Raw genomic sequence first — 25,445 nt, 5'->3', positions numbered from 1 at the left:
CCCACCTCCAGCCCGCTCCCTGCAGCATCCCACCAGCCAGCAGCAGCTCCCGGGGAGGTTAGTGGGGTGAGCCTGGGGATGGCTTCTGCCCAGCGCCCCTTCCGAAACCCACCTGGGGAGCAGGGCCGCCCTGCCTGCCTGGGGATTCGGGACGCAGATGTGGTGGGACCCGTGTGACCTTCACGTTTGGGTTTTCCCTCCTTTGAAATGGTGAAATACCATTTCCCTCTTTGAAATGGGGGAGTGTGGCTGCTTGACCCTCGCTGTCCCCCTCAATTTCCCTACAAATTCAGAAGTCATATTTCCTGCATGTTTCTGCAAAAGACTCCTTCAGGGCCGCATGGCAGAGGGATTTGGAAAGCTCAGAGCAGCGAGAATCCCCCCAAATGACCTACAGCAGGTTGCACAGGATCACGTCCAGGCAGGTTTGGAATCTCTCCAGAGAAGGAGACTCCACAACCTCTCTGGGCAGCCTGTCCCAGTGCTCGGTCACTGTCGGAGTGAATAAGTTTTTCCTCGTGTTCACATGGAACTTCCTGTGTTCCAATTTGTGCCCATTGCCCCTTGTCCTGTCGCTGGGCACCACTGAGCAGAGTCTGGCCCCTTCCTCTAGACACCCACCCTTTAGATATTGATAAGCATTGGTAAGATCCCCCCCTCAGTCTTCTCTTCTCCAGACTAACCAGCCCCAGCTCTCTCAGCCTTTCCTCACATCAGAGATGCTCCAGGCCCCTCATCATCCTCACAGCCCTCGGCTGGACTCTCCCCAGTAGTTCCCTGTCTGTCTTGAACTGGGGAGCCCAGACCTGGACACAGAACTCCAGATGTGGCCTCAGCAGGGCAGAGCAGAGGGGGAGGAGAACCTCCCTCGACCTGCTGGCCACGCTCTTCTCAATGCCCCCCAGGTACCATTGGCCTTCTTGGCCACGCGGGCACACTGCTGGTCATGGAGAGCTTGGTGTCCACCAGGACTCCCAGGTCCTTCTCCGCAGCGCTGCTTCCCAGCAGGTCACCCCCAACCTGTCCTGGTGCTGGGGTTATTCCTCCCTGCGTGCAGGACCCTACGCTTGCCCTTGTTGAACTTCACTGGGTTCCTCTCCAGCCTGTCCAGGTCTCGCTGAAAGGCAGCGCAGCCTTCTGGTGTGTCGGCCACCCCTCCAAGTCAGAATCAGCAAACTTGCTGAGGGTGCACTCTGTCCCCTGTCCAGGTCAGTGATGAATACGTTGAACAAGACCGGACCCAGCACTGACCCTTGGGGCACACCACAAGCTACAGGCCTCCAACAGGACACTGCGCCGCTGATCTCAACCCTCTGGGCTCTGCTGTTCAGCCGGTTCTCAGCCCACCTCACCGTCCACTCGTCCAACACACACCTCCTAAGCAGCAGCTAGACGCCTTTGCAATATTTGCAATATTTAACAACCGCTTTTCAGAGCTGTTTCCCCAGCGCGGTGATTTCTGTTGAGGAAGGGACATAGATGGAGAAACTCGGCTCGGCTGCTCTGCAGGCAGGAAGAACATGGGCTCACTGGGGGAAACCGAATCCTTGCACTGTTTAGACCTGCCCACAACAGATTTAGTTATCCACCCCATTTCTTTACGTACCGCATTCGTACTCTGCACTGAGCTACATCCATGGCCTGAGGTATCGGCCGCTTTGTCCCACTGCGTTAAAGTGCCCCCCCCTGTTTTCCATGAACTTGGCATTCCCCTCTGGGTTACGCTTGAAGTTGCTATCTGCCGGCAGCAAACCAGCAGTTAAAATCAATATTAATATTTTATTAATATTCCTACCCTGTGCAGGAAGCTGATGTAACAGGCTGCTAATGCATTAAAGCTCGCTCCCTGGATTGATTTCTAGGCTGTTGTGGTCGGCTTTGGAGACAGCGTTGAACCTTGCTTTGGAGTCCAAGTGTTTGCTGCCTTCCTCCCTCAGAGCAAAGTCAAGACCTAAGACCGTAATTGAAATTTCATTCTCCCGCAGAACATTACACTGGGGACGCAGCTCTGTGAACAAGCTGTTTTCATCTCTCAGGATGAGATATTTTATCCAATACCATGTTGCTCGTAAGAGTGAAGCTCTATGGATCCCCATACGGATCCATATCCAGAACTCTGGCTGCAAAGATTCCCTAAGTGCTTGAACGGGACCAGGCTATGCCAGCTCCATGCAGAAGCAAGAGCTGCAATGAGCAGAAGACATCCACGTTGAGAGCGAAGGCCCAGCAATGGGCTTTAGAAGCCCCAAGCCCTCCCTACCGAAGAATGGCTACGTTCTCCAGGCTTTGACATGTGCTGAAAGACTGGAGTAGCAGCTCTAAGATCCCATTATCTGGCTTTCAGGCTTACACACACCTGTAATTTGTAGCACAAAGTATAAAAATCACGCCATTAGGATAAGCCAGATGCTGTTGAATGGAAAGCCCCTTCAGGAAAAAGGTAAGCCATTGGATGTGCTATCAGACGAGGGCACAGCACCCCATTTAAAGTAGGTGCTATACTGACGCACTGCCTGTTTGGAGCAGTTTGACAGATTTAAAGTCCCTTTTATTCCACAAAGCCCTGTGAGCCCCCTCACCCAACTGCCTAGGACTGTCTAGCGCTCAGGGGCCCAGAGACGTGAGAGGTCTCCGCGCCCTGACAGGCCCCCGCCGATGCCAGTCCTGCTCCAGGCCTGTTCCCACTCAACCCTCACACCGCAGGCCTCAGCCCAGGCCCGCTGCTCGCCAGCGCACTGCCCCGCAGGGACGCGGCCCTGCCACGCACCCCAGGCCGCCGCTCCTTCCCTCAGGGAAAAGCCTGACCCACGCCGCTGCCCGGCCGGGGCAGCACCCAGTGTCCGCAGACGCCTGGGGCCGCAGTGCCGCGGCGGGGCCCCCTCACGGGAGGCCGGGAGCCCCCAGGACGCAGCGACCCCTCTCGCGCCCGCCGCGAGCACAACCGCGGCTCCTCCCGCCCCGCCCCGCGCACGGCCCAACCGGCCAATCCCAACAGCGTCCCCAGCTGACGTACCGCAGAACGCCCTCCTCCCCGCCGCTAGGCCAGTGGGCGGGCGGTACCGGGAGGCAGCTGTCAGAGCTTGGGCGCTGCGGGCAGAACGGCCAATCCGAGGTCGCCGGCCGTGCAGGGGGCGTTCCCGCCCCGCGCCCTCAGGGGTCTGCCGTGGCGCCTGCGCTGCACCGCCCCCTGGCGGCTGCGGGGCGGGACCGACGCTGCGGCGCGGCTGTCGGGCGGCGCTGCGGGCTGGGCGCAGCGGCAAGATGGCGGGGCGGGTAAGTGGGGGGGGGGACGGGGACGGGAACGGGAACGGACCCTGCTCGCCCTGCCTGGCTCCGCCGCTACACCCCTTCCGCTTCTGCTCCTCGCTGGGCGCCGGGGTGGTTCGGTGGCTTCTTGCAGCTCCGCTGCCGGGGTGGTCGCTCAGCCCTGGGGAGGTGATGTGTGGGGTCCCTGAGGGTGCTGTGAGGCCGGGATGGCCCCTCTCCCTGTGGGGCAGGGCTCTAGGGTCCCCCGGGGGTGCCGTGAGGTTGAGGTGGCCTCTTGGTGTTGTGGGACAGGACGGTGGGGTTCCCTCAGGAGCGTTGTGAGGCCGGGGTGACCACTCTCCCTGTGGGTGTGGGGCAGGATTTAGAGTTACCTAAGGGTGCTGTGAGGTTGTGGTGGCCCTGTGGGATGCAAGGTGGGATTTTAGGGTGCCCTAGGGGGGCTCTGAGGCTGTGGTGACCCCTCAGTGCTATGGGTGCAGTTCTAGGGAGCACAGTGAGCCTGGGGTGACCCCTCTCCCTACGGAGTGTGGGGAAGGATCGTGGGGCTCCCTGAGTGCTGTGAAGCCCTAGTGATTCCTCAGTGCTGCTGGCAGGATTTAGGGTCCCCTGAGGGTGCTGTGAGGCTGCAGTAGCTCTCAGGCCCTATGAGGAGCAGGACAGGATTTTAGGGTGCCCTAGGGGTGCAGTGAGGCTGTGGTGACCCCTCTCCCTGTGGTTGTGGAGCAGGGTCCTCTAAGGATGTGACCGTGGGGTGACCCCTTGGTGCTCTGGGATGTGGGGCAGGATTGAGGGATTCCTTGAGGGGACTCCATGAGGTGGAGGTGACCCCTGTCCCCATGGAGTGTGTGGCAGGAATTTGGAGTCCCCTAAGGGTGCTACGAGGTCCTGGGGACCCATCAGTGCTGAGGGGCGTGGGGCAGGTTTGTGGGGTTCTTTGAGGCCCTAGAGACTCCTCTGCCCTGTGGGCACCAGCCAAGCACCATGCTGTGATGTGGGTCCAAAGTGTGGTGTGTTAAAATGCACCTTAAGGGTTACGCAGTGGTTTTATAACACATTTATTTAAAAAAAAAAAAAAATCCCTTCTCAGTGACTGCTTAGATAATATAAGCAAATGGCCAAAAAGGCCTTAAAATGTGAAGGAAGAGTCTTGTCTGTCAAATCACTTTTTGTAGTGCCTTCTATATCCTCTCTGTTTTCAGGTGTCCATCTCCAAGTGCTGCAAGATGAGGTTAAGATTGCTCTTCTCTTTGCTATCAGCTCAGTCATGCTTTGCTGGATATCAGCCTGTGAAAGTCACATTTTTCATTAATGGCTGCTTCAGGCCGAAATCTTCTGTCTTGGCCATACAATTCAGTGTTTGAGATCTTGGGGAATCAGTTTTCTCATAGTTTTTTTATTATGGTTTGTCTGATGGGTACAAAGACAGATGGTGCAGTGGTGTGATGCAGAGCAGTGGACGTTAGAGCAGCGGTGAGAAATTTGGCCCTGTGATAAGCTGTGCGTCACAGGTGAGCAGATCTACTTGAGTGCCGCCTCTAAAATGCTGCTGATTAGTAGAGAAAAAATAGGTGATTAATGGAGAAAAAAAATTTGCATGTTTTGCAATCTCTCTCTCTTGTTAAGAGCTGTTCTTCTGTCCCTGCTCCAAATATGTGGTCTCACTTTCTTCCTTGCACCTTTTTTCTTCATCTCACCCTTTGCTGCAGTGATCCTACCAGGTAACCTAGGAGAAATCTGTGTGTTTTCACTAGCTTTTTTCCAGCTTTCTGTTGCCAGAAATGGGAGCCCAGTGCTTTCATCAATGGTAAGATCATTTTAGCCATAAAGAACATTGTTCTGAGACTCCTTGTATCCTAAACCAATCTGGCTGCAATGGTCTGGTCGTACCTGCTACTCGCTCCCCTGAGCCTTTTCAGCATGCTAAGTTGACAGAGAAAACTATCTGTGTGCTGTGATGAGTTAGTTTTCAGTTGCCCTCACGTGCTGGAAAGGATTAGTGATCGGTCTGAGTGCTGGAGGTGGTGGCTGGGCCTGTCTGGAGGAAGGAGAGGGATCAGTCCCAACTTTTTCCTGCTGCTGTGAGCTTTTGTGCTACTAAACACCTGAAAAAATGTGCCTTTATTTGAGCAACAGGAAAGGCTGGTGGAGGAAAGGGGGGATTTATGCAAATTTGAGAGGTTGGAGCTTAATTGCCTCGTAATCTGGCAGTTTGACTGGGCGATGCTTTCCTTGGGTTACCAGGAAGCTTTTTACTATTCAGTGTTTTCATGATTTATCTACAAATACAGTTGTTGCAGAATTATCAAATTATTTAATGCTGTGAAGAGAGTTCTTAAGCGAAGTGTTTAATGTCATTTTCTGAGCTTGATCCAATCTTGCAGTGTGTTGAATGCCGTTAATGTAAATAAACAAACAAGCTGCGTGCTCCCTCCAGCTTGCATGTGGGATAGCAGCAGCTCTGAAAAGGATGCAGAGAGCAGGGTGAGCAGGGAACAGCATACGTTTCGGATGTGACATTGGAGCTATTGTGATCCTTGTCTGTATAAATAAGGAATAGTGGGTAGGAGGATGGAGGTGTGTGATATCTCTAGGTACAACAGGTGAGTCTAATACCGAAACACTGATGCTGTTCTGTTGTCAGCATTTTTAAAAGGTGCTTAAACCCGGAGAATGGGTAGAGAAAGCTTCAGTGACTACTTCTGGCCTGAAAAAACATCCCACAATGCAATTTAGAGCATTGCCTCTTTTTTTAGACTCATGTGATTTGATTTATGTATGTATAATTTTACAGAGGGAAATGAATGGCTTTCCTGTAGAAGAGAGACAAAATCTTTAAACTTCTAGTAACATTAAATAATTCAGACAAATGATAAGCCAAATCTTATTAATTGTCTAGTGCTGTTTCAGGTGTATTACTCTGCTCCCTTAATTGCACTGGGTTTCCTCAGTTGCAAGGAAGAGACAGTGATTAACAGTGATTGAAGTTTACAGGAAAAATAGTTTATGATGATTAGAAATAATGGCTGTTTCTGTTATAATTTATTCTGTATCTCTCTCAGCACGGTAATCATTAGGCACGCAAACAGAGCACTGAGTCTTGCCAAGACATCAGCCAGCATCTGCTACAGAAGAGGGAATGGCATAAAGCTGTCTGGCTGTGGCCGTAGTTGGTTACGGATCCCTTGTACCAGGATTGGACCTCTGGAAGTTAACTGGTGCTGTGTAATTGGTTTGGACCACATTAGGAATTGGTTCTTGAAGGGATATAGAAAGTCCAGATGATTTCTCTGCCTTGTTCCAGCCAGTGTCAAGCTTTTGATCCAGAACAAACTGCGTTTCTGCTTGTATCTGTACCAGATTGAAGAGTGACGTAGAGAAATGGTGTAGGAGATGCAGAAGGTCTATGTGGCTGCAGCTTTACTCTTGCAGGCTGGCAGGAGGTCTGGATCGCTTCAAATCACACATGCTGAGTGTTGATTTGGTAGCCTGGAAGTTGGTGATGATCCCCTATCAGAGACTGGTGGTGTTTTCTTTAAGGAATATTAAAGTTTTGCAATAGCTGCAACTTGTATAACAGTGCATGATGATTAGAAATAACGGCTGGTTTATGTGGTATAAATGGTATAACAACTTTAATTTTTCTTTATTTGGTATTTGGGACTCATTTGGAGTGGTGTTGCCACTATCCCAGTGACAGGAGACACTTGCCCGTTTGCCTTTTGGAAGAGATTCACATCTGTGTTGGGTTGGAAATTATTTTGGTTTAACTCAGGTACTAGTAGATGTTGGTTTACCTTGCAGAACTGCGTTGTAACTTGTCTAGAAGAGCCTGTGATTGAGCAGAAGATGCATTGCTGTGGAAATCAGCTGTCAAATGGAGAAAGTGTGGCAGTAGTGGGAAGGGGGGTGAAGGACGGGCTGTATCCCTCAGCCTTGTGTGGTGCTGAAGGTATTGCTGAATTAACGCGTGCTCTCTTGTACTCCTTGCAGTCAATCCCAGGGCAGTTTTAGGTTGGATGGTTTGGTAGAAACTTTGAAATAACAAGGGTTGGATTTTATGTTTATGGGTTAAAGCTGTAAAGTCTGATTTCTGCTAACATATGGAATCAGCCTTCATAGATGCAGGCGTCATCGGCAACTGAAGAAACATTTGTGAATCAAGTTAGTTCTTTCTTTCAGTGTGGTACTGATCCTTCTGTCATCACTTATCTTTTTTTAGTGTTTCCTAATATGTAATATGAAGAAATAGGTTTTTAGCAATTTTTGGGGAGAAAACTAAATCTGAATCTCTGTTTCTGAGATTGCTACTGCAACTGCATACTTGTCTTGTGAAATCATCGCAAGTAGACTTGTGTCCTTCTTACAGGACTTCTATGTTATAAAACTCCATGCTTAATTATTTAGAATGAAATTCTGACGGTCTGACCCTTGTCATCTTTGATTAACTTTAATTTGCTACTTGGCTTAGTGTTGCAGAAGCAGTGTGTCCAAAGCTAAAAAAAAAAAAAAAAAAGATAACGCAATAGGGAGATGTCAGTGCTGCCTCTCCAGCTCCAGTTTTGGGGGTGCTGGTATGTCACGCTTCTTTTGTTATCATGGGCAGGCCAGAATGACTACATTTTGTTAAGAATCTGTAAAGGAAAAATCTGTAAAAATCAAAGAATCCTCTTGAAGATCATTTCAAGTGTGAATTTCTTAAATATTACTTCCCCCCCCCCCCCCCCCCCCCCCCCCCCCAGCAGCACAGCAAGATCTTCTTTCTTTCTATCTTCTGTCCTGTGCCTTAGAGCACAGAGGTGGTTTAGGAGTGTCGTAGCTGTACATGTGGAGGGTGTTCTGTCATAAAATCAGCTCTGCTTGAATCTGCAGAAAACCAGTCCTTTGAAGATAGTTGTACTTATATTTTGCTAAACTGGAATTTAATGTAAAGAAAGGAATCAAAGATAATTTTAATGTACAAAAAAAATCCGAGAACTAAAAAATAGATCCTTAAGGCATGATTTGATCTGTTTTTTTGATCCAGGTGGGAGTTGGTGGGTACTGCCCAAATCCAGACAGAAGTGTGAGAGAGAGGACAAGCTTTAGGAAGCCCTGGAGCAATGACTGCTACCTGACCCCTGAGCAGTGCGACAGATAGTGATAATCTTAGGAACTGTGATATTTTTTGGAGGGATGAGGCTTAGAGTGTGGCCTCTACATGAGGCAGCAATTCGCGTACCTGTCAGGATGCTGTCTCAAATCAGGGAAGTTCTCTGGCAGTGACCAGAGTTTTGTGACTAAATTTCTGTATTGGCCATCTTCAGAAGGTTTTATGACATCCAGGAATTGGAAGATCTGTGAGCAGAAAAATTCAAGCAAGGAACACAGTTGCTACAATTAATAGAAAAGCTTTCAACACAGTATCCTATGACTCTGCGTTTGAGCCAACTAACAATACTACTGCTTGTTAAATCAAGGCAGAATATACAGTCCTTCAGGCACTGTCTTGCCCTGCTCCTGTGCTGGTATGCTCTTTCCTGTGTGTGTATGTATGTCAGATACTCAGTTCAGGAAGGTCAAATGTTTGCAGCATAAAAAGATTTAACACGTTTCTCCAGTCTCCTGGGATGCAATAAAGCAGTGACCTTCTATCAAAAAATCTGGAGTAATTTATACCCTAGAGTTGTGTCAAATTACATTTTTTTTTTCCTGTAGAAAATACAGAAATACTTGCAAGGTATTGCATCTTAAACACAAACTGCTTATAATTGGGTAGCGTTTGGTACATTAGCATCCTGGAGAAGTTCTGTGCCAGATGCAGCCCATTGGTGGCAGGATGTGCGGCAAATATGCAGGGACAGCAGTGTCTCAGGCTCTCATAAGGCAAATTCCAAGTTTAAAGGGATATTTTTAATCTTGTCTCTATTGTTATTGGGTAACTTTTCTGAATAAATGGGAAGAAATTTGCATCCATTAGGTGTCCTCACAGCTAGCGTGTCAGAATCCTGTGACTTGCATGCTAGGCTAACATCTTAGATGTGGTTGTGTGATGTTTCATTCCTTCAAGCATTTTTAAAAGAGGTTTAGATGAAACACAACAAGTAGCAATTCCCTGTCATTAAATTGTTGATCATCTTGGCTCGTGGAAGAAATGTGAGGCAACATCCACTCCAAAAATGGATGTGTTAATTACAAATGCACATATTCTGGGTCATTGTTGCTTAATTGGAAGGTGGAGTTGATGTTCATGCTAAACCATCAGGAAACAGCTTCCTGGTTGTGTGGCACAGCAGCACAGGTATGGATACGTGTTGTGAAATCACTTTACTGATCGTATTGTAAAGAACCAGTGTGGAGAATGCTGTCTTTGGGCAGAGCAACCTGTTTAATTAGATTATAGATGCTATACCATACTAGTAGCTTGTAGAAATTCTTCTTTAGTGCACTTGTTTCTTCTGCTCTTTTAGATCAGGCAAACCTTTCGGTCTTGGAGCTGTAAATTGTGTTTCTGATGACACTGCAGAATGATGTACAGCCAAATTCCCAAAGCTACGTACATCTTCTCTACTGCACTGGCTGAGTTAGTGTTGGAGTTGCAAAGCTCCCATTGCAGAGCTGAATTCATTTGTCTGTAAACTTTGCAAACAGAGGATAAGCAGCAGTCACCACCCTCTAATTGCTAAGAGAGGCACTTCTGTCCTAATAAAATGGCTTTCATGTGCTAAGACGGAAGTAATTTCTAGATTACTGCCCTGGCCCATAAGGGAAACACACGTCTGCTATTAGATAAGGAAAATGGAAAATGTGCTAAGTGTATATTGTATACAGAGAACTGCCAGTGAAGACTGGTTGGCATCTGTATTGCTAAGCCCTGCTGATGGTTAGGTTCGACCTTCTTTGCTTATACAGATGGCTCTATTTGTTGCCGGATGAGAAGGTTACCAGTGGTGCAGGCACAAAACAACGTGGGGAAAAACATTCCCCATTTAATTTCCAGCCCTGGATGATTCAGGAGGTGGTGATGCAAACTCTTCCCTCTCCCATATTTTAAACTCTTTCAGCTTCTGTGTCGGCTGGCAGCCGATGTGCATGCGGCACGGCCGTGTTGGCCTCTGTGCCTCCTTGGCCGCCGGAGCCGGCACAGGAAGGTGATTGGTACCGGTGGGAGTGTCACGTCTGGGGTGTGGGAAGGAGGGCTGCAGCTCCTCCGTCATTCTTGTCTGGACTCTGTATTGAGGCTTTCTTGGCGTTGGCTTGCTCAAACTTTCCTGGCTTTGACAAAAATTTGAATATAAATGCTGAGATTTTAGCTTTCCTAATGTGTTCCTCTTTTAATAGGAGAAGAAAATTGGTATTTATGAGCTTGTTATCAAGAGAGAATGCAGCTCCTTCCTGACAAGTGTAAAAGCTCCCAGCAAAGTAAACTAGAGGTCAGATGGAGCAGATGGGAAGGCTGGTCCTGAGCATCCAGCCAGCACTGCTTGTCCCCAGGGACAGCGTGCTTAACCTGCTGGGCACTGCAGGGTGCTCTGAGCGATTGCAGATCTGGGAAGGAAACCTGTCCTGCCAAGCCTACTGTTCCAGGAAGTTATTTGTAGCTTTTTGATCTCTTCTTGTGGCTGCAGAACTCTGGAAGCTTTACTCAATTATTTTTTTGAGATGTCCAGAAAAACCTTCTGCAAACTAGTAACTTCCTTATTTTTTATTTATTTATTTATTTTTAAATTTTAGAAACACAGTATTTAATCTCCTGTTGCTGAGTCTGGTCCCTGTTGTAGGAATCATGTTGTCATTCCTTTCATAAACGTTACTGAATGCCTTCTTTAAAGGAGTTTTGGTTTTGTCTTTATTATTTCCCACTATAGGCTGTTACAGTGCCGGCTTCCTCTACCAGTTAGGAACCCTTTCTTAACTGCTACTCATTAGCTGCGATAGTGTTTCTATCATTTTATACCAATTTCTTCTGTCCTTTAGCACAGAGTTGTTTTTCCTCTCCATTATTCAGCCCCATGGTGTGTGTGTATGTAGAGAGAAGGTTGCCATAATCCTCTTCAGGCTTTCCTGTGCTGGAAGAGCTGGATTTGTCTCCTTCTCCCAGGCTATTGCTGATCCAGCTCTGCTACAGCTCATCTTTCTGCGTGCTGGTGTTTGCATCTGTGTGCAGCAGGCTCCTGATGTTTGCAGTTTTAACATCTGTTCTGTTGTCACTTGGTCCGTTGGATCCTCAGGTACAGGCTGTATCAGGCAATGCTTTCTGCAAGTCTGCTTTCCATCAGGAGCATTGTCCTGGGTAATGTAGGGTCTACGTATCATCATCTCAGTTCCCTTTTTATCTTCAGAGCTCCTTTAATAGCATAATTCTTCCTTTCAGTATTCAAACTAATTTTATTTTCAGACTTTCAGTGGGTGAAAGAGTGTTTGAGTGCCGTTGAGTCAGCCATGCTACCACAGCCACCAGGCAGGCACGCATCTGCTCGGTCCCTTGTAAAAACTTTCTTCCCGAGAATAATTCCTGCACAGGTTCTTTGTTGCCCTCTTTGGGTGATGAAGCTCTGGGCTTGGAGGTGCTTTGGTGCCTAACAGCTGTTCCAGTAGCATCTGGATGCTTTTGGGAGTGGGGACCCCCGTTTCTGTAGAGCTGGCAGTGGGCTCTACAGAGAAGCTTAAATTTTGTGTACCCAGAGCTGTCGTGTTTCCTAACACCGGAATGACAGAAATTATATAATATACATATGCATATACATGTATGCGTGTATATCTGTGTCTATATCTTCTACGCAAAAGAAAAATTTAAACATACAACACTTTAACTATTTGTCTTATACAGACCATGTAGTAACAGTGCACAGAACAAAACCTGCCTCAGCTTTAGAAACTGTTTCATAATCTCTTAGGTAGGATTAGGAAGTTAAACAAGTTAAGCTGTTTCAGACGAAGAGCATCTCTGCCTTAGCATTCAGTGTTTTAGCTCTTCTGTTCAGTTACAACTGACAGGTAGTAGTGCACTTCTATTACGTACCACCCACTTACCTCCTGTGGGGTCGGAGTAATGGGAAACGTGTTTTTCTTTGGCTTCCTCTATCATCAGCCTTAACAATTCACAAATATTAACCATATTTTTGTACTCATCCACTCGATGTAATATAATGTACTGTGTGTAATATTCCAGAGATTTTGTTATTAATTTTCTTCCCCAGTCATATTTTAATCCAGCAGTGCTTTGCTTTTGCTTTGGATGCATGTCTTGAAATAACTTAGCATCGCTTTCTGGGCTGAGCTCTCCTAAAATGCAAGAACAACTCAGTTTCATATTTTTGTGGAGGAAAACCGGAGTCCATGAACTTAGGAAAAAAAAAAAATCTCTCAAAGATTAGACATTATGGTGGTTGTTTCTATTATGAAGGTATTTGTTCTTTGGGGTAACTTTTACTTTGTAAAAGTAAAATGTCAGCATCATTGGGCTTCCTGGCATCAGGTTTTCCTGGTGATCATGAGCTCAGTAGCAGAAGAGTGGAGGCAACATTACTGCTTTGTCATAAATCCAAACGTGAGGTCTTTCACACTTGTCTTTCAGCATGAGATTTGTCAATGCATCATGTGGTCTTGTTTTTCTCTAAAGAGAAGGAGTATTGGAGTAGACCTCTGCGTAGACATGAATTTAATAGTGGGTGCTGCATGACTGTAGATGGATGATGGATACCTCTAGCTCAGGATGCTTTAGAGGGAAGGCGCTGCCTCAGGTGTTGGAGTCACCTCCCTAGAGCTTCACTGTCCTTGCAGTCTCCTCCTTGCACAAACCAGGACAATAACTGGAGGCGGGGAAGACTTCTTTTGCTGTCTTAAGCCTAATGTATCTATATTGTGCACACGGGCATAACTGCAACCTGTGAAGATGTATACGGGTCACTTCAAACTAGTATTGACAGCAGTGTAACTGCTGCAGATAGTGGTTTGCTAGGGCTGAGCTTTATGTTACTTTGCCTAGTTGCTTGCAGTAACCTACTAGTTAGCTTAAAATTAGCTTGTGTAAATTTACTTGAAGATTTCTTGGAAATACGCTAAAGGATTTTGCTTCCTCAGTTCCCTGATGCGTGGTGCTGGATGGCAGAGGGGGTGCACGGTTCTGGGCGTCTGTGGTGCTAGTGTCCTGGGAAGCCAGAACCCAAAATGCAAGAGCTGAAAGTGTTCCTTGGCAATTCTACCACTGCCATATGACAGCTCTCTCGACTCCGGTGGCACATGTTACAGCTCTGGACTGCTGCATTTATGCCAGAAAAACCTATTCAAGAGCAGCCAGTGCCCACATTCTTGCTGCGGCAGCTCAGTGGCTTGACAGACACGACAAGGATCCCTGTGAGCAGTAGTTCTGGGGTGAGGAGAGGGGAGGTAAGAGGGAGCCCCTGCAATTCACTAGAACAGTGCGTTCCTCCTTCTTGTCTGGGTGCCTTCCAGTTTAATCATCATCTTTTAAATCACCACATTTCCTCAAATTGTCCCTTGTGTACTCATGAAAACCTCCATCCCTTGAGTGATGCCCATTTCTTGCACGAGCGGTATTATGTTAAAACCACTTCTGTATATTGATAATGTATTGCAGTTCTGCAAAACAGTCTTGGAGCTTGAGGAGGGCATGTACTGGAAAGCTGGGAGCACAGCGTAGGTTATAGTTGCGGTCTGAAATGTTGATTATTACCAAGGGAGAAATGAGCTTCTGCAAGCACCCCAGAAGGAGAATGTGCCGGGCTGTGGGATGGCTAGCACAGCCAGTGCCGATACTGCTGCAGAAGCAGCTATGTTATTTCACGTGTGAGATACCCAGGGATGTTTTGCCACACATCTATTGTATTGTAGAGCTTGCTAAAGGAGCACTTTGTGCTGGATTTGAAATGCATTCTTTTATGCATTTCCTTAAAGCAAAGCTTGCACGTTCCCAAATGCGGACAGGAATAACAGAAGAGTGGCAACTTTGCCAGACACTTGCTGTTAATGTGTAGGAAGCAGTTTGTCAGTAAGGATTAAAAATGCAGTTGGGGACTAGTGCTGTAAAAAGGTTTAATCCAGGAGCTTTGTGTTCAGTTTTCTCAAAATATCCTACCTAATGCGTTTTTATCAGGGCATGCCCTTCACAAAATAGTCCCCTCGCAAATGGAAGGAGAGGTGATAAAACGGTGAATGCTTTTTTTGTGTGAAGTGCCCAAAGACAGTGAGCCTTAACAGGCAGGTTGTGTATTTCAGAAGTACACTGATATTCATATTTTTTTTATTACAAGAATATTTAGTTGAGTCTCTTACTATGCTTGAGATTTGGGTAGATAAATCTGTTTCAAGGCTGAAAATGGAATCCTTTTCTGTTATCACATAAGTCAAGGGCAATTGAGCATTCAATAAAAATAATGAATTAGACCTTTTCTAAATAGCAAGTACTCTAGAAGAATTACATTATGGCATAAAAAGTTGATTTGAGCTATAGGGCAGGCTTGCTTCAGTCCACACGGACATGAATTTTCTTTGATTCTTTTCTCAAATGGCCCAGAGGGGCTGGAGGGGGAAAGGTTGAGCGGAATGTTAACTCTAGGGAAATTATCTTGATGTGTGCATTAGGATCAGCGTGTTTCCTTCTCCTGTTGCTGGGATTTAAGGGTGTCTTAAGAGAAAATCCATTCTGAATTACTTTTGGCAATAGGTTGACACTGACAAACAGTTTCTGTTGCACTGCCTGCAAATTTGTATCTGACAAAGAAAATAGTTGTGCTTTGATTCTAAAAATAACATCCTGGGGGAGGTCACGCTTAGCTTTTCTCCAAATTAATTTTTTTCAATCTACAGCTAATGATAGAGACATCTTGTCTTTTTCATCCTCATCTCCACTTCTAGAGGCATTTTGAGCCTGATTTTCATCTTTCAACCATTGGTTTGTGGAATGATTCTGCAGAAGCAGGTGGGGTTAGGGATGTTGGATGGGGCTGAGGTTCCTCTGCCACATCCCCCTGCCCCCTAATGGGATGGGGTAGCCTGGGCTGAGAATGGGGCTAGTTGGTTAATTTGGCTGCTGATTTGTGAGGAATAGTGGAGGGGAAAAAATTGAACAGATACTCTTGAGGTAGGATTGTTCCTTTGACTTCAGAAAAAAAGGAGGGGAGAGGACATCCCCACAAAATTTGTTGCAGTAATTTTTTTAGTAGTGATAGGCAGGGACTGACTGTTTAACTTAATTTTCTTCTGTTTGTTACTGATCTGTTTCCTGTAGAATAGGAAATATTATTTGCATTCTGATATTTCTTTTGAGAAGTTTGATAGATTCTGTGGAGTTACATAGTGGCTGGCTGAGAATTAAACCTTCCTGCAGACTTTAAGTGCTGCCCTATACTGCGTTGTTTGAAGTATGTACATCCAGAATGGATGCTCAAATTTCAGTTTTCTGAGTAAATTCAGGGAAGAAGAAAGGTAACCCTTGTCTCTCTAACCCAGCATGAGGTTAGACAAGAGATGCCTTCCAGTGGATGCTTTGCTACCTGATGAGTTGCAGGGTTCAGAGAAGTTGTGTGAACACCAGTGTTCACTAGCAAGGTAACAGCATTTGCCTTGCAGGCTTTTTCCTAGGTAATTTTTAAGTATGATAGAAAATATACCAGACTCACAAAATGCAGAGCTTTTGGGTACAAACATCTGTATCAAACAGAAGTGTTTGGAGAAACTGTGAAGAGAGAGGGGAGCTTGTCAGTGCTCGTGAACTGTGCTCTCAGAGTATGTTAATACTCATAAGATCTATTTGTGTTTTATGGATTTACAGAAGTTTTGAGGCTTGGCTTAGAAAAGGAAAAATAGAGTTTTATCTGACAGTTTTTTCCTCTCTTTCTTTCTCATAGTCTATGCAAGCAGCACGATGTCCCACTGATGAACTGTCATTAACCAACTGTGCTGTGGTGAATGAGAAGGACTTCCAGTCTGGGCAGTAAGTGTGCAGTCTTGCTCTTTTAACCAAAAATGAATTGTTCACAAAATTTGGATGGAGATGGAATAAAATTTCAGATATGGGAAGGTGAATACAGTAGGTTAATTAACAAAACTGTGTCTTTAGAGACTAAAACTTTAAATGTGCTGCTTAGAACTGGAGATTCTAAAAAAATGGTAAAGCTTTCTCTCAAGCATTTCTTCCTTGGGAACTGGATCTGCTTAACTAATTGTAATCACTGTTTTAATGAAGGACTTCAGGCCTCTCTTGATATTTTTGTTTTGTTTTTGCTGTTGTTCCTGTTATATAGTTAGAATATTTGAACTATTTCAAGTAGATTTTTATCATTTAATTGTGTTACTAGGGGCATCTTCTCACTCTCACATTATGTTGGAGTGCTGAGCGGAGTCAGTAGAAACTCTCTCTTGTTCTCGGGATTTTCATGCACAAGAACAAAAGGAGAAGGCAACCAGAGTGGGGGCACAACAATTTGGATTCTTTAATTACAGTTCTGGGGTGACTGATAGAAACTGACTCTGGGCTTTACTTTTGTAAGAAAGGTAGAAAACACATTAATTTTTCAGCTTAGCCCACACAGAAGGGGTTTTATTAAAAGAAGCCTATTCAAACAATTAGTTTCCTTGCTTTGCTGCAACTGTATGGTGACTATCTTAAAGATTCCAATATGTAAATTGAAGACAGAAGTAATTAATTTCAGCAGAGAATATCACATGCAGCAGAAGGCAGAAGGGCTTGGGTTTGAAAAATGGTGAAAAATGTTAAAAAAAGATACTGAATGATACACCTAGGGCCTTAGCATAAAATACGTGGCCCAGATTAATCCTGCTAAGGAAGGAGAATGAAGTGGCTCTGCACTGCAGGGAACAAGGGAACAATGTCTTTTAAAGCTTGCCTCTTTTTTGTGCTGTCAGTCTGCTGTGCTGCTGGCCTGGAGAGCTGTCCTGGTCCTTCAGTGATTACCTGAACTGTGATTTCACAAGCCCAGCTTTAGTATAAAATGCCAAAATAAAAACACTCCCCCCTAAAAAAACCCAGAAGAGCACAACTTTTAGGGTCAGAAGCAGGCAAAAGTATCTGCTCGGACAGGGTAGTGTCCTGGTCTCTTCAAATGATGTTTTTCCACAGGCAGATTTTTTTTCAGAGTAATTGACTTACAAAAATACCTGAACTGAGCATTGTACCTCATGCATTATAAAAATGTTCATTTCCTCAAAAATGAATGTCCTGGAGGGACCCAACTTGCAGACCTGCAGCAGCTGGTGCCTTCCTTTTGCTGCGAGAACTCTCTTTCATCGCGTTTATGGAAGCATGCAGGAGGCAATATCCTGAGACTTGCCTGGCAGGCAGGCTGGCTGTGATTCCAGCTGTACCAATTCTCCCCGAGAGCTGCTTATTTCTAGAAATCGGGGCTCATAAAGCAAGCAGCATATGTTTGGTTGTGAGCAGATGCTATAAATCGCTTTGAAAAGTGGAAGACCGGTACAGAGAAACCTCATGATACTCAGCTACTACTGAAGGATGTAGTCATTCTGCTGCATTGCAGATATACTGAGCAAGACCATACTTATGATCTGCTGCAGTAAGTTGCATGCAGTCAGCAGACTTGGTTTGTATCATCCTAACCATGGCTGCTGCACAGAGTATTTTTTGGTAACAGTTACACGGGGGGCTTTGCTTTAACACTTGCATTTGGTGCTCATGGTGTAGAGCTGGGAGTTTGACCTTGGATCAGGGAGATAGTTTATCCTGAAGATGCTTCTGTAGATCTTTTCATGCTTCATTTTCCGCATCCTGCAAGTTGGACAGGTATGAGTCACCATTTTGTGACGCATGAGTTCATGGGATGCAGTGTGTTATTATATTATATTAAACTGTGTTGTTTTGAGAAGTTCCACCATCCCAGGTTCCTGTGACATACGTTTGTCTTGAGGACTCTCTGTGTATTTTGGATAGAGAAACAAGTGCTGAAAACACCTCGGCAGTGAAGAGGACAGTAGTCTGGGAGGAAGCCAGGCCAGGTTATCTCAATGGCAATTTTTTTTAATGTTGAGAACTGACTAATTATTCTTACCTTTTATTCCTGCCTTTTACGTGGGAAGACCATCCCTCTTATCTCAGGCCAGTTTAGTTACCTGAAGAGCCCTTGAGGAGCCTTGCTGAATAATTTGCAGGAGTTTCCAAACACACACAAGAGGAATATCTGCCCATATTGTTCAGGTGCTTATTGTCACCTTTGCATAGGTATGTAAGGTATCGTCTCCCTTACAAAAGCTATGCTCTTTCTTCACTAATGTGAAAACTAATGGATGCACAGCTTAATATTGCCTGTCGTAGTTTCTGTCGGTTTGCTCAGCCTGTCCAGCACACTTACCAACTGGCAATTTCATGGGCCTGGTCTGGAGCTCTTCTTAAGAATTGGCATCGCAGCCATGTTTTGATTCTGATAGTTTCAGGCAAGGCTTTACACACGAATTAGAGCAGCAGTTTCATCTGTTAGAGCTCTTGGGAGATATCTGGCCTGGGTGACTCATTGTTCCTTTTGTTCGTTTTTAAGCAGAAGCTGTTAATGAGTTTGAGATTTCCCCCATGTGTCTCCATGAGCTCTCCAAGCTCCTTCCTGGTGAACATCAATGTAGAAAAATGCATTTAGTTTTCCCTGCTATCGCCTTATTTTTTTACATTCTTAATACTTAGGCTGCTTACAGCCTGTTGGAAACCTCCTGCTCCTGCTGCCTTTGAGAAGAAACATGCTTGTTCCTGTACCTTTTTGCAGATTTTTCTCAAAGAATCTGTCAGGATTTGACCTTTCTTAATCTTCTCACTTAGCTAGAGATTTATTTCAGAAAGCTGATATTTTTTTTTTTCCTTCGTGCCCCGCCCCCCCCCCCTTTTTTTTTTCTTCCTGGCATCCATGTGCCTGCTGCTAGGCTCTGCTATCTTTCTGGTCTGCTGGAAATGTTTTTGGTGAATGGTATGCTCCAATACAGTAATTTGAATTTGTATCAAATCTTTGTGGATACCACCCTTTCCGCCCCGCAGTATTTTTACCAAGTATCCTCATTTTCTTGCATTTTGCTTCTTTGAAGTGAAACCCACAATGGTGGAGTTTGTTTCTTCCTGCAGAGATGCTGAATCTATATGTGTTAAAGTCACTGTTGTGTTTTGAGCCAACCTTAGTGCGCTGCTCAGGATCCATCTCAGTCTTAAGCAGCTTGAATCTTGGGTCTTTTACTGTCTGCTTCTAGTAAGGTGTTATTTGTCATCAAGTGTGTTTCTTGGTGAGGTGTTCCAATAGCATAGCTGGAATTTTGCCTACAGGCATGTTTGTCTAACACTGCCACATAATACCTTGCTTTCCAGGTGGTTCTGTATCGATATTAATTTGAATTACTCAGGCTGATACACTGTGTGCTGGAAACCTCCTAATTTCAGTCCCTGCTTCCTGGACAGCTTCTCTATTTTATCTACTACTCAATTTAAAATGGAACAGTGCTTGAAGCAACATTCAGCCTGGGAAGGATCATTCCCTTGGCCTGTTGGCAATGTCTTCCTAATGCAGCCAGAGATGTTGCTGACTGTCTTTGCTGCAAGGGCACGTCACTGGCTCACGTTTGACTTGTTGTCCACCAAGATCCCAGGTCTTTTTCTGCAAAGCCACCTTTCAGCCAGCTGGCTCCTGGCCTGTACTGGTGCATGGGATTATTCCTCCCCAGGTGGAGGACTTGGCATTTTCCTTTATTAACCTGATGGGATTTGACTTGATGTTGGCCCATATCTCCAGCCTGTTAAAGTCCCCTCTGAATGGCAGCACAATCGGCAGGTGTGTCACCCGCAGGCAGGCTAAGGGTGCACTCTGTGCTGTCACCCCAGTTGGTAATGAAGAGTTTAGATAGTTTTGGCCCCATATGGACACCGGGGGTAGGCACACCAGTAGTGAACTGCCTGAAGCTGGACTTGATGCTGCTGCTGAAGCAGCCTCAGGGCCCGGCGGCTCGGATGGTTTTCAGTCCACTGCACTGCTCACTTACCTAGTCTGTATTTCATCAGTTTGTCTGTAAGGATTGTTGTGGGAGGCAGTGTAGAAAGCATTGCTAATGTTGAGACAAACAATATCTGCTGCTCTTCCTTCATCCTCAGAGCTTGCCGTTTCATTGTACAAGGCTATTGTATTGCTCAGGCTTGATTTTGCTTTGTAAATCCATGCTGACTGTTCCCAGTCCCTTTCTTGTCCTTTATTATGTTTGGCTTCCAGGATTAGTTGCTTTCCTAAGGACTAGAGGTGAGGGTGACCAGCCTGTAGTTCCTTGGATCCTCCTTCTTGCCCTTCTTGAAGGTAGGAGTAACATCTGCTTTCCCCCAGTCTTCAGAAACCTTCCCTGGTCACCACGAAGCACCATTGAATGTCTTGCTCTCCCTCTGTAAGATTTATTGGGAACCAGACCACCTATGACAGGTTTCTAGGTTTATGCCTGGGACGGGAGGAGATGGAAAAGGAGGGATGCATGTCCCTGCAGCTGGAGTTTTAGGCAGCTAACAGGTGATTTAAGGCCAGAACCAGTGAATAATCAAATCACTGGTCTACCTGACCGAGGAGTTGTGTATCCCTCTGTGATATGTTTACAATGCTTTCTCACCCTGCTATGCCATCAAGCACTAGCAGTTCCTGGAAAGGTTTTGCAAACTTCCCTGTCTGTTTGGGCTAAAGCTAGTGATGTCTGGTGGTTTTGGCTATGCAGGGCACACATTTCCTCTGGTCTCAAAGGGCCATATGTTCTTCCCTCCCATGTGGCTGAAGCTGTTCTGCATACAGGATGTAGCCAATGTATACATGTGCAGCAGATCTGCTTTTGGATGGTGCTGGATTTGCTGTGCATATGCAAATGAAAATATATGGAGCATATGTGCATGTAATGCATTCTCTGCCAGGGAGGGAGGATGGGCAGGAGTGTGGGCCTTGGCTGTTAGCGTAGATCATCTAGCCCTTGGTTTCTGACTGTGGATGAGAGGGGAACCCCAAAGGTCACACCAGTTGATGACCTCATTTACCCTCTGGGTGAAGTACAGGCAGCTGTGAAGATGAGATGGAACCTGATTCTGCCATCGCCACTGCCACTAGTGCACACAAATCCCATCTGCCTTTTGGCTTGCTTTCTTATGCCAAAAAGAAGTCTGCCTATCACATGATAAGCGCTATCAGGCATACTCTGAGGTAACTATAAGCAGCTTTTGAGTATCTTTGTTCCTGCCAGCTCGGCTTCTGAGAGTGACAGACAGGCTCGTGCAACTGCTGCTGCTGTGTCTGCTCCTGACTGGATTGTTCTGGTGTTTTTAACTGTGTTCCTGGTCTTCAAGTGCAGTGCTGTTTGAGTTCAAGGTCTGTCGGTCACTGGCAAACGGGGGGGACAGCCTCAGTGCCCATGTGACTTTTACTTTTTGTACAGGAATTCTTTCTATTTTTTCTGCGATGAAAATTCTAAACACCATACTAAGATCCTTGTATAGGCTTTGCATCTGTTTGCTGTTGAAATCACAGCTGGGGTATACTACTTGTACTGGGATAAAATATTGATGCTTTGGTGTTAGATGCTTGAGATGCGAAACCAGTGTTGATTTTTAGATATAACAGCCTCGGTCTTTGTGGTTATAGTTTGGTTCTCTCACATTTGTATAGTGCAATTCCTGAAGTAAAGGGCTACTGGTGGGGGAATTGTAAAAAGTAATTATTAGTACAATGTCTTGCACTTGGGCTTTGAGGCTGAAGGTGATGGACTCCTGTGAAAGACCTCTGTATGCCTGCATCATGGTGTGGGGCTAAAGCTTTTGGTTTTTCCTTTACAGGACCACGTATAAGCTGACTTGTTTCTTCTGAATTCTCCCAGCACTGGGAGCAATGCAAAATCCTCCTGGGTGTATATTGGAGTGAAATCCTGTTTGTTCTCTTTTCTAGACATGTTGTTGTGAAGACTTCTCCCAACCACAAATACATTTTCACGCTGAGAACCCATTCCTCAGTTGTTCCTGGCAGCATCGCCTTCAGCTTGCCCCAGGTACTATATGGTTTGACTTACTGTTTTGCTATGGAATAAGCAAGATCTCTTTTGAGATCAGGATTGAAGATAACTATCCTAATTGGAGAGAGATGTCTGCATAGATGTATGTTGCAAATTTAATTTCTGACAGCAAAAAATGAAGGAGACTTTTACTATAGCTGAAGCAATCTTGCTTATATGACTTTGATCTACTTTGAGTGCATGATGGGATAAAAATACTAGAAAAGGTGTAATTTAAGCTTTTAAAAAACACCAGAAAAAAATTTTCTGCTGCCATTTGTGAATTTTTATTGTTCCCTGGTTTCCCCTGACATTAAAGGGTTTTCTTTGCTGTGTTGCTCTTTTAAAGACCTGCAGGAGCCTTTATTGACTATATTCAGTCAGTATTTCCAGATGAGAATTGCAATGTAATGCATAAAATAGATTTAACTTGTCTCTTCTTTCTTAATTAAGTCAAGTTATCACATGTTAAATGATGGTTAGAATAAATAATTGATACAATTAACTTCTAAATAGAAAAATGAATCTTGTAGCCTTTAACTGGCTTCCACAGGGAGTCGCATAATGTGAAACAGCCATGGTCACTGATTTAATGCTAGCATATTTTCCTGCTAGTAGCTGGCCTAGAAGTCGAGTCTCTATGCTGCAAACACAAGATTTTTTTTTTTTTTTTTCCCCTCAACAGATGACTTGGCATAGGCCCCAAAATTTCCTTTTGCTTTTTGATGTCTTGTTCAAATTCAGATTTGTCCGGATGAGTGGGTGAAGAGGACATTATGTTAACCATATGTCTAGTTATGATTTGTGATGCCCAAACTGACAAACAGTTCTCTGTGGAAGGTATTTGTATTGCAGGGTTAAAGTAGAAGCATTCGTGGTCTAGGGTTGATTTTTGTAGATTCCAGTAGTTATTGTAAAGCTGGGAGAGCTCTTCTGCTAAGGAATGAGGAAGGTTGCTTACCCCTAAAAAGTGACAATGGTAGCAAGTGTTACAGCTGCTGGCATAAGAATGTTTTATTTGAGTATTCCCGGTGCTAGGATTTAATTTCCAGTATTTCCTGAAGCCTTGGATAATTGCAACCAATGTTACACAAAATGTGTGTTTCTCTCATGTATTCACGGAGGGTCATGTGATGCACACTTAGGCTCTCAGACCTCCAAGAAAGTCTGCGGTGCATTCATTGCGCACATAAAGTTCTTGACCAGCTTTATTCTCTAATAATCTTAACTCTTAGGCCTCAGTACTGAAAGCCATGAAAACTTTGGTATGCTGCAGAGCCGAAAAGATGAAGGGCTGTGCAGTGATGACAGACTTCTTAGCGGAAAGTACCCAAATGAGCATAGGAAATGAGCTCTATCTCTTGCCACCGAGAAGATCCTAACTCATCTTTCTATCTGAATTTGGACAGCTTTCCTTCCTGTCCTGAAATTTGGTGATAGGCTTGATAGGCTTAACCTGGAGGGTTTAAGCAAAGCCCAGTGTTTGCAGCAGAACCAGTGTGCCTGCCCAACATTCTCACACTGGTGGTCACCAGTGCCTGGTACTTCAGGTGAAGGAGAGTTTGGGAGATCTTTTGCAGAATTGGAGTGTCAAGGGGAGGGGGAGAATTCTTCCTGGCCTTCCAGGTAAACAGTGGAAGCTGTAAAGCATGAGATTAAATATGGAAACATAATTTACATACCAGTAAGTACATGTAAGACTTCATGCTCTGGGCTTTGATTTCCAACAGGTTGATCCCTGTTGTGCCAAGGGAGTTCTCTCCTTAAGCCTGACTTCCATCTTGAACCATAAACGTATTGGAGAGGGAGGAGAGGGGGAAATTTTCATTTTTTTAAAAAAGGTCATAGTATTCCTTCTCCCAGAGTTGTTCTTTCCAGATAAAAAGCCAAACATAAATGACCACAAAGTACAACGTTTTAGGTGTGATCTTACCAGAACTTTGTGTAATTATACTTGTATATTTTTGTGATTCATGCCTCTCTAAGGCTTAGATATTTGAGAGACCATGAGTACTGCATAGCCTGAGATGTGGACTGTAAATACACACTAGCCAATCTGTAGCACAAAAGCCATTGGAAAAATACCATTTTTGCAGTTATCAGGAAAGAACTTTTGGCATAGTAAAGGTCATAGATTTTTGTCACATAATTATTGAACTATTTCTCACTTCTTATGCTGTTCTGTGCTGCACAAATCTTTTTAGAGGAATTTGAAGGAACCTAAAGGATTTCAACAGTTCCATTCTTACTAGTTCTCTGAGCAAGTTTTGTTTTAGGTAATTTTATAACTTAAAGCACATCTATTTCCTGCAACTAGTATATACATGTAAGCTTTTAAAATGATGATGGAATGTGTAACAGCCTTTCTTGCCTGTTGTACTACCTGTTGTGTGGTAAGCACCTGAGCTTTGATAGAAAATGAGCAGAATAAGAAAAGCCCTATCCAGTATGATAACTTCTGCCCCTGAGATGGTGAGGTGACCAATAACGTGGAGGTTGGACAGAAAAACCTCCTGAGGCCAGAAAATAGAATTATTAATAGAAATTATTCCATGTTTTTGACTTGTTTCCTGTTAATTTGGGGGTCCTTGTAAGATCCCATTCTGCCTTTTTTTGCTGCTGCTTAAGGCTGTCATGGGGGAGCCTGTTTTTGTGAGTGAGGATGCTGAGTTTGAGTAGGTGCTCGTTCTAGTGAAGGACAGGCTTTCTGAAGCTTTTTTCCTTGTTTTTACAGAGAAAATGGGCTGGACTTTCCATTGGGCAAGATATAGACGGTAAGTCAGTCAGCAGCACGACCATGATATATAAAAGCTGAGTTCCGTGTTTCTATACTGAAGTGAAACTGAGTTGGAAAATCTCAGATCTTCAGTGCTTCTTCAGGTAATGTGAGGCCCTCGTTAATGAAAGGGACTTGCTCTCCTGTCTGCAGGCTTTGTCTCTTAACATATTCAAACCCTGGAGGACTATTTTGAATTATCTTCAGACGTCCACTAGTCTATCAGCGTAGCTCTATATGGGGCATCAGTGGCCACATGCAGGTGGGAACGTTTAACATGTCCCAGCTAGTCTGTTCTTGTGGCTCTGGAGAACACTTATCAGCTAACAGAAAGTGGCTCTTGTCATCGAGGATATTCTTGGCATCTAAATTTCAGTATTGGGAATGGGGAAGTTTTAGT

At 45.0% G+C, this 25,445-nt stretch overlaps 1 protein-coding gene across 3 annotated transcripts in view; it reads left to right on the top strand.

The window, feature by feature from the left end:
* Positions 1-3,052: 3,052 nt before the first annotated feature.
* The window catches only part of NSF (N-ethylmaleimide sensitive factor, vesicle fusing ATPase), an 81,580-nt gene continuing 59,187 nt past the window's right edge, over positions 3,053-25,445 (top strand). The window contains exons 1-4 of one of the 3 annotated variants that reach the window (XM_075775274.1): positions 3,053-3,273; positions 16,113-16,198; positions 22,167-22,266; positions 25,004-25,043. In XM_075775274.1, coding sequence (XP_075631389.1) covers positions 3,262-3,273; positions 16,113-16,198; positions 22,167-22,266; positions 25,004-25,043 — 238 coding nt within the window. In that variant the 5' untranslated portion in view covers positions 3,053-3,261. Of the gene's footprint in view, positions 3,274-3,327; positions 3,436-16,112; positions 16,199-22,166; positions 22,267-25,003; positions 25,044-25,445 lie in introns of those variants that run through there. The other 2 variants (XM_075775275.1, XM_075775276.1) reach the window with 2 other exon arrangements.

The sequence above is a fragment of the Balearica regulorum genome, chromosome 24, assembly GCF_011004875.1.
Source record: "Balearica regulorum gibbericeps isolate bBalReg1 chromosome 24, bBalReg1.pri, whole genome shotgun sequence".
In the NCBI taxonomy this organism is placed as follows: domain Eukaryota; kingdom Metazoa; phylum Chordata; class Aves; order Gruiformes; family Gruidae; genus Balearica; species Balearica regulorum.
The sequence above is the reverse complement of the archived record's forward strand: the minus strand, read 5'-3'. Positions and strand labels throughout refer to the sequence as shown.